Here is a 9,560-nt window from a genome sequence, read left to right as displayed (position 1 = left end):
GGCCGCCATTTTGTACATTTAGTTCCATTCCTCTCAGATAGATGTCTCTGTGTAACACTTCTGTCCTATTTGGAAAGTCAGATTGCATTTTCTAGCCTTTCCTCAAGCATTTACACCAGTTTTTCTCATTTAAATATTCCTTGAACTTGTAGGGTGATTCCAAGATCCAAATCTGTGGAGTTGTCATATATTTTGGCAAGACAAATGAACGATAATTAATTGTCATATCTTTGGGACAAATTATTGCCTACAAGTCATCATCTGCCTAACTGTTTCTCATCTTTGTTGGGTTTGGTTTCCAGTCTAACCAGATGAAGCTGAGTACCAGTATTTTACATAGAGTGACTGGCTATTTGACCTCTTCAACCCACTTACCTGGGCAACTCAATACCTCTTCTTATGACAGGTTGACAGCCTTTTCAGCCTTTTTACGAACCTTAAGGACTGGCTAACTTCGCCTATAAGTATTAGGTATAATAAAATATAGGGTTTATGCAAATAAGTATGATTTCACAACAAAACAATGATAGCCCTTTTATCAATATTGCTCATCGCAGTAATACTTATAGTTTCCTGTTTTGTTGGACTGATTGTGGCTAAATACGATACCATGGGCGTAGCCACACTGGGGCAAGCTGGGGCACTTGCCCCACCCTGGGCAATGACTCTGACCCATAAGGTGTCTGATTAAACAATGTTTTTTTTACTAACTCTAACTAACAACATCAACAACATATGTACTATCCGTAAGTTATAGCACAAAAAAATTGTCGACTTTGAAAAGAGCGCGATCAAAACAAAATGCACGCTCGAGTTCGCGAACGTGCGCGGTGCTCGCGTTCGGGATCGGCGATCATTTGAAAGCGAGCCGTATTCCCTAAAACAATAGTTGCTATGTGGCGAAGCGAGCCGAGCCGTCCATCTAATCCAAAAGATAATGCATTGAAGGAGATGCATTGATTACAATTTCGGAAATGCAATTTTATCCTAGTGTAAAAACCGCGCTCACTATTTTGCTTGCCCAGCCATGTACCGTGTACGACCTGTACAATAGAACGATCGTTTAGCACAGTGGTTCTTAACCGGTGGTCCGCGGACCACTGGTCCCTGGAGGCATTGTGTCCAAGTGGTCCGCGAAGCTTAGCTGCGCGACGTTGCTATACGTTATCTAACTTTATTTTTATCGACTTATCTATGCAAGCGGGGGTTTTCGTAGGGACGTAAATCGGGTGTGTCGTAAAAATCGAAAATGTATATTTGGGCGACATTTTACGTAGTTTTTGGTTTTTGAGTCTTAAAAAATAATTAAAATTTCGCGCTCGCTTCGCTCGCGTACTCAGAAACTAATTTATGTTTGGATTTGTCAAGAAACAAAAAGTTAAGTACGTTTGGGCTAAATTTTACGTAATATTTGGTTTAAGACTGATAAAAACTTCACGCTCGCTTCGCTCGCGTATTCAGAAAGTATATGCCCTTATTTTTGCATTTGTCAACAAACAAAAAGTTAAGTACGTTTGGGCTAAATTGTACGTAATATTTGGTTTAAGACTGATAAAAATTTCACGCTCGCTTCGCTCGCGTATTCAGAAAGTATATGCTCTTATTTTTGCATTTCTCAGCAAACAAAAAGTTAAGTAGGTACGTTTGGGCAAAATTTTACGTAATATTTGGTGTAAGTCCAATAAAAATTTCGCGCTCGCTTCGCTCGCGTGTTCTGACACTATATGCTTGCTTTTGGCTTTTGTCCTGTGTGTGATTGTTTATTTTCTGGATCTGAAGATATAAACCTCTCAAATTAAGAGATTAACAAGTTTGAGATTAACGGCTCAAGATACAAAAAATCGGAGGGCCCCCGCCCTCCCCCGGGGGAAAGGTTGACTGCTGCCCCACCCTGAGCCCAAAGCTAGCTACGCCCATGTACGATACTTATTACCTACCTTTATATTATTTCATCACTTGTTTATTAATTGCAAGCTGTTTTCTCACTTATTATATTTCATGACATAGATATAGATTTCATGTCATTTGATCAACTTTGGCAGCCGTAAAGGATATTCAGAAGTCAGAAAGTCTGACCACGAGTATTTTATCTACCTTCTTCGTCTTCCATCATCTGCCAAGCCTTTTCTGAGCTATAATGGGATTGGGATCGGCACGACCTATTCCTACCATTTTCGTGTATATGGATAGGAAATACCTAATCTGCGCTGAGCAATGATTTCCAATTGAGCGTTGTAGGTATTGTAGTATGCTAGGCGCTTAAGTTTTTCATACATAAATATATACATAGAGTCTCATTGATCAATTATTTAGTGATTCACCAATACATAAGTTGAGTTTCCTAGTACTTATAGTTTCACCAAGTTGGTCTAACTAACCCTAACGTAGTGAAAGTAGAACTTATAAAATTGTAATTTTGCGGTTGAACTTGCTTCAAGCGGTTTGCAGATCAAGAGCTAATGTAACTTTGTTTACAAACTAAGATCACAAGTATGAAAAATTGCGTGATCTATGACGCACTAAGCCCTACTTTAACTACTTTTTTAAGTTCCTACTTCAACGTTATGCCTCTACTTAATAGGTTTATGCGTATGTTTCACTAAAACGTGTTTATATGTATAGCTACAACACCAACTAACGTGACAATTAACAGTTACAAATTCATACAAAACATATCAAAACACTACACCCACTTTTTACACTAACAACAAAGGCCGGTCAACGGACACACCCAGCACACACACATACACATCTTCACGTTCACACACACACACACTCACACATGTATATCAATATGCGCAAACGCATGCAACACGAACGCGTACCGTGCAGCCAAGCGTGACCGGAGTATGTCCAGTATTTTCCTTGTTTTTTAGTTGAAACTGTTGTTTTGCTGTTAAGGTATAACCTTAGTACGATGGGTGGGTGTGTAAGGAATGAATTTCTATCATTAAGTACTAGCAATTTATTGTGCCTTAACTTAAGTAATACTGTTAGAAGATGAAATAGAGATGCCCAGCTTTACTCCTGAAAAATTAATTTTCTCTACATTTTCTTTCATCCTAACCCTGTTCTAATGTTATTCAAATAAATGTGTAATAAATGACTATATTCCTGCCACACTTTAACGCAAATACTCACAGACCTTAACATGTGATAAAGGAACAAACATACAAACCAAAGTTGGTCATTAAGTTATTATCAATATTTTTAGGATATATTTATCCCTCACCCCTTTACAAATAATAAAGAGTGACTTCCCCAAGGTTTTACGAATGTCAAATGATACAATATTCGATCCTACATATAATAATCATCACGCAATTGCGTCAGAAAAGTACCACTTAGTGGCACGCTGGCACTTTGGCACTTTGACACTAACTCTGAAACGCAGAACGCCGATTATACGATAATAAATACATTTTCATCATACAGTATTTATTTGCGATGGTGTATAATTAACGTCGGTATTTATCTATACGTTTATCAAGAGAAAAAAAAATTGTTTGTAGTTCATTAATTGGTGAATTAAAACTGACTTTTTTAAAGTTATTATGTAGGCACTTTCTAAGTATATCTTTGACACCAATGACTGAGTTAAAGGTAAAGGAAAATAACTTGAGGAAACTTTTTTGGACTTTATAGTCTGAAATCGCCAATCCGCCTTGAGCATACGTGGTGATTAACGAGCATTCCTTCTCTATATGAGAAGAGACCTGTGCCCAGCAGTAGCAAAATGAAAATAACAAGGCTTATAATGATAATAAACATTGAATTTAATTTCCATGTCAGGGAAAATATGCAAAGTAGTGTCATATCATATTACGTACTACATGTACATTACGTAGGTATTCTGATGTTGATAATAATTTGTAAATAAAAAATTCAAATACTTACACTTCTGAAATAACAGCAGGCAATCCAATGAACACATAGACAATACAAGGCCTCTATGGCGCAATGGTCACCAAGCCGGACTGCCGAATCTGAGGTCCCGGGTTCGATTCCTGGTTCGGTCGACATTTGTGTGATGAGCATGCTTGTTGATCGTGGTCTGGGTGTTACAATATGTATTTATAAATATGTATATGTGTAGCTATATGTAGTTTATCAGTTGTGTTAGCACCCATAACACAAGTTAATTAATAACTTACCATGGGGCTAACCAACCGTGTGTGAAAAGGTGTCCCGACATTATTATATTATTATAACATACCAAAATTAGATACTTCGCCATTAAAATTGACAAAATATTCCCAAAATCTCATCCCTAAAGTCCCAGTATACCCAAATATATCTGACGTCACACGCCCGGGTCATCATGACCCACACTGCTACCGTGATACCGTGATAGCGATAACAATGATGATATCATACGTCACCACGCGTGGTTTCCCCAAACAACACGCACACTGGCATAATAAACGAGTTTGTTTACATCACGTTTACGCACACATGTGTATATGTAGGCGGTGTGTGGTCCAAGTGGGGAGTTGTAGCGGTTGGCATATGTTTTGCAGTTTTAAGGAAAAGTAGATTCTACCCGAGATATCGAGGTGCGTCCCAAAGGAACTATTTTAAAGTAGTCATATATTTCATGAAATTCATTATTCAAATATACATAAATTCTTACAAACCTTTGCATTTTTTAAATTATTAGTACACGTTTCACATTTATAATTTTAATGAGGATTTAAGGAATAAATAAAACGAATGTGTAATTAAATAAACTTTATATAAATAAAAAAAAAATAAGTATGAATGAATAAACTTTATTTTAAAAAAATATTACGAACACAAACACAAAAACTTCGTAGCCTTTGCTACGTCATCGTAGCCGTGACGCGTAGCACTACGCGAATGTAGCATAAATATTCGCGTAGACCTTTTTTTAAATACATACATTTTTGATATTCAACATACATCCGAATTGAGAACTTCATCGTCATCATCCTTCTAGGGAAGTCGGTTAAAATAAAATATTTTTTCAAAACAGGTTTAGTTTCATTTATTTATTTGCTATACATTTTTTTTTAAATTTTATATCGAAAATACAAACATATAATCCCGATATTGGGTCCCAGTTATCGATAGTTACTAAGGTACCAATTTAACTACAAATAACATTTACCTAGAAAACTGAAACAATAATAAAACACGTCACTGCAAGTCCAAAGTCCAATCACCAACTTCGCTACCGCCCCTACTTTAAACCATCCCCGATCACTCACTCTGCACGTGACCTCACTTTCACAACACTAGCGCGATGCGTCACACACACACACAAACACCCGTCACTCATACACACAGACACTCATACACACAGACACACAGGTAACATGTAACGGTTACTACAGCGTAAGAAATTAGCATAAATGAGTAACGTATTTTATTGGAAAATTGAAGAAAAATTGATGTCACTAATGTTTAAGTTTAATGTGTTTTTTTTTGTTATGCAGGTCTAAAGGTCATTGAACTTTTGAGATGTAAAATATGTGGTGCATGAAGATTCATTTTCGCAAATATGTAGATATAGCTAAGAAGTTTGTTTCATCATCATCATCATCATCATCATCAGCCTATCGCAGTCCACTGCTGGACATAGGCCTCTCCAAGTGCACGCCACTGAGATCGATTTTCGGCTTCTCGCATCCAGCTCCTGCCAGCCTTCTTGCGCAAATCATCACTCCACCGTGCCTGTTTGTTTACCATATCCATATAGGAATTATACTTAGAATAAGCATTCCAACCGTATTTTTATTTATACCATTCTTGAACACACCCATTCAATTGTTTTGCTTTATTCTTTATTTTGCCAGCTGCTGAAACATTAAATAAATAAAGAACGTATTTGTGGTATGTTTCCTGAAATGAAAAGAAAATAATATGGTGTAAGCATTAATTATATATTATAAAGCATTGAGATTCCTACACAGTTATGTTCAGACTCTAATAGATATTAAAATCGACGGTTCACTACAAATAAACTGCTGATTTGAAGGTGTTTAAACTAGACTTTTATAACTGTTTCTTCTATCTAGGTACGTTACTTGTAAAAACCCGAAAAACTAGAAATTTCTAAACACAACACTCAATTTTACGACTTAGGTAAAAATAAACATATCGATGTATTTTTACGGTCAAATAAATATGAAATAAGTAGAAAAATTAAAGGCAAAAAGATACAAAGACACTGTGTAAAATTAGTTAACATTAAAATATATATCTTTAGTTTACTTTTTAACTATGTTTAGTGGTTTCTTACGAAATGATGGACGAGAGAAACTAAGAACACAGAATGGCTGACCTACACCACCAAATTGTCACCGTTTTAAACAGACTTGCTAAGGTCAATGACTCGTCTGTGATGAAGGTAATAACTGCCTTTAATATACATGAAAATAACACTTAAATGCATACAGGTAAGGTTTCAAATACAATGACAGAGCTTCAGCCTAAAATTCAGCAAATATTTTGATGTCGAAAAAATATTTTTGTGACTATTTTTTTGCGGAAACTTCTTGCGTCATATACAGAATAGTTTTAGTCATAAATAAGGATTTTAGCGTAGAAAATAATAGCGCATTTTCATAGATATTTCTACCAGTGACGCATCGCTAGTTCGTTTCAAGTTATTACACTAGACACGTAGGTACACGGGTTTATCTAATCATTCGCTGATACAACAACAACAACGAGGTGGGTGAAACAATTCACTTGTTCGTGATAACATTTTATCTGGGCAATCATCTTTCTCATTACTATGTTAACAGAACAACTGAAAGTAATATAGGATGCATACAAACTGCAGTGAGAGGTGTAAAAGCTGGTACTAGACGCGTATCGTGTATCTGTCGAAAGTAGCGAATGTGGAGCGCGGGTCGTCGAACCGCAACTGTCAAAATAGTAGAGCTAGATGCAAACGAGTGTCATTGATTGTGCGGTGCAGCCGGCGACCTTGTCGCGCCCGCGCCCCTCGCGACGTCATGCGGGGGCGCGCCGCTGACGTCAGCGGCCTCGCCGTCAGCCCGGCAGCACGTGAACACCACGCGCCGGCACGCGCCGGCTGCGTGATCACCCGCCGCCCATTGGCCCGCGCAGCCGAGCCGCCCGCTCCCATTGGCTGCCCGCCTCCCCCGCGCCCCGCACTCGCATGCCTCGTACGGCGACCGCGAGCCGAACGGTTTATTCGTCTGCCGCCCGCTAGCAGCACCACACGGCTCCCAACAGCGGAAGCGCCAAACGAAAACACAAGTTTTGTGAATTAAAAAAGAAAGTTTTATTGCGTTGAATGCTAGTAGTATTATCAGAATGTCGACTCTGCTCGAAGTTTGTGGACCCCTCTCACCGCCGTCAACGCCACCGTTGATGGAAAACAAAGTGAGTTTCTTTTCAAATTCGTCTTAAAACTTTTTGAAAAATTCCAAAATATATTTGCAAAGCTAAAAAAAAATATTCCCGTCCAAAAAAAAAATTCTCAGTGCCATTTGTGCAATCGAAAGTATGGTAAGAGCGCACGACGCGATCACGCAGTGCGCGCGTGCTCGCTCAGCTAGCGACCGTTCACTTACGTGCATCTGTCTTTGTCTCGCAGGTCGAGTTACCTTACAAGAAGGCTGCAGTGAAGCGCGCCCGCGAGTCTCCGCCGCCCACCGGGCTGGTGACGCCGCAGCCCTCCGACTCGGAGGGCGAGGAGGAGTGCAACAAGCGCGCGCGCTGCGAGCTGGCGCGCCTGCTGCTCAGCACGCCGCCGCCCGAGCCCTGCTGCCGGCCCTCCGTCATCATGCGCGCGCACAAGGACGGCACCTGCAGCCCCGAGCCGCTGCCGCCGCCGCCGCAGGACATCAACATGAACATCCTCAAAACGCTCAAATTCAAAATGAATAGAGGACACAGTTACTCGCAAGCTAAATACATTGCGTCGCAAGCTCAAGTAGTGCCACCGATCACAGTGGAGCCTCCCAGCCCGCCGCCCAAGGTGGAGGAGGCTCGCGTGCCGTCGCCGCACCCCGAGTGCCTGCCCGCGCACGCGGAGGCGCGCGACGAGCAGCGCGTGCCGCAGGCGCCGTCCCCGGCCGCCACCCCGGGCTGGGTGCCGCTGGCGCCGCGGCCCGCGCCCGCCGTGCTCGTGCCCGGCACGCTGCTGCCCACCACAGCGCTGTGGCTGGTGGCTCCGGCCCCCGCCGCGCGCCGCCGCCTCTATGAGTGCTCCTACCCCGGCTGCGGGAAAAACTACTTCAAATCGTCCCACCTGAAAGCGCACGCCAGGACCCACACAGGCGAGCGTCCGTTCCGTTGCGCGTGGCCAGGCTGTGAGCGCCGGTTCTCGCGCTCGGACGAGCTGTCCCGTCACAAGCGCACACACACGGGAGAGAAGAAGTTCGGGTGCCGCGTGTGCAGCCGGCGCTTCATGCGCTCCGACCACCTCGCCAAGCACGTGAAGAGACACAGCAAGGAGCGCGCGCCGGCGCCCGTGCTCAAGCTGCTGCCCTCGCCGCTGCCCGTGCACGCCGTCGCGCCCGCGCACTGAGCGCCGGCTCGACATACCTCGACTGTGATCCAGATCTCATGATCGTTACCTAGTTGTAGTTGTACTCATCTCTAAGACTGTCCTATGTCTACTTAAGTAGCATCTAGATGTAAGGAAATATGTTATTGTTAGCGACGTTAAGCTTCCAAAAGATTAAACTGAATGATTTATACAAGTCCGTTGTTTTTGTTGCACCTCACTGATTGCACTGTACACTGCACACACTGACACACTTCCTGGTGAGCTGGTGAGAGCTGGTGACGAGGTATACCGCGATGGCACGCGAGCAGGGCCGTGCGGCGCCCGCGTCCCGACTGCCGCCCGCCGCCGCCGCCGGCCGCGGCTGATAACGCGCTCAGCCGACCTTATCACTGCAGATATCACACCCAAAATATTTGAAACGGAAAACACACGACAATTAACATACTGATAAACTAAATATTTAGCAATCACAATGCTTATCGGCAATATATAACTTGTAAGTAGTCTTTAAATGCTGATAAAGAGATTAGTGAAAAATCTTCCAAGAGATAAACAAATGGCTTATTAGAAATGGGTAACATTTGTCTGTTACTAAGAACGACTGTTACTTGGCAATCATAACTCTCTCATTCTAAATTGTTGCAACATATTAAACTGAGATGAAAACAAACTAATTCGTGGAAATGAACACTGTATCACTAATTTCATGGGAACTATAACGATTTGGCAGGCACGTCTTAATGCGTGGAAAATCAGAACTGCATATTTGTAAGAAAAGCAAAATTAGGATTTCCTTTGTCCTGAAATCCGAAGTCTTTCAACTCTACATAAAATTAATGTCAGGAACACTTCAATCAACAATAAAATAGTGCCTTAAAAAAAGTATATAATTATCGTAATTAAAAGAATTACTACGTTGTCCTGATATAATATTCTGTAAGGAAATGCTAAACTCCCTGACACACCTACAATCAGAACAGGCCTTACGCCTTACTTTTAGAGGTTTCTGAGTCCGAGGCCCATATGACACACCCCTCTTGGCATACGT

At 41.6% G+C, this 9,560-nt stretch overlaps 1 protein-coding gene across 1 annotated transcript; it reads left to right on the top strand.

The window, feature by feature from the left end:
• The first annotated feature begins 6,788 nt into the window (after nt 1-6,788).
• Nucleotides 6,789-8,705, top strand: LOC110373997 (Krueppel-like factor 16). The gene is made up of 2 exons (XM_021331509.3): nt 6,789-7,380; nt 7,595-8,705. The coding sequence occupies exons 1-2, from the start codon at nt 7,312-7,314 to the stop codon at nt 8,528-8,530; spliced, it is 1,005 nt and encodes a 334-aa protein (XP_021187184.2). The 5' UTR covers nt 6,789-7,311; the 3' UTR covers nt 8,531-8,705.
• The last annotated feature ends 855 nt before the right edge of the window (nt 8,706-9,560 follow it).

Source organism: Helicoverpa armigera, chromosome 6 (assembly GCF_030705265.1).
Source record: "Helicoverpa armigera isolate CAAS_96S chromosome 6, ASM3070526v1, whole genome shotgun sequence".
Taxonomy (NCBI): domain Eukaryota; kingdom Metazoa; phylum Arthropoda; class Insecta; order Lepidoptera; family Noctuidae; genus Helicoverpa; species Helicoverpa armigera.
Note: the sequence above shows the minus strand (reverse complement) of the source record. Positions and strands in the feature narration are given on the sequence as shown.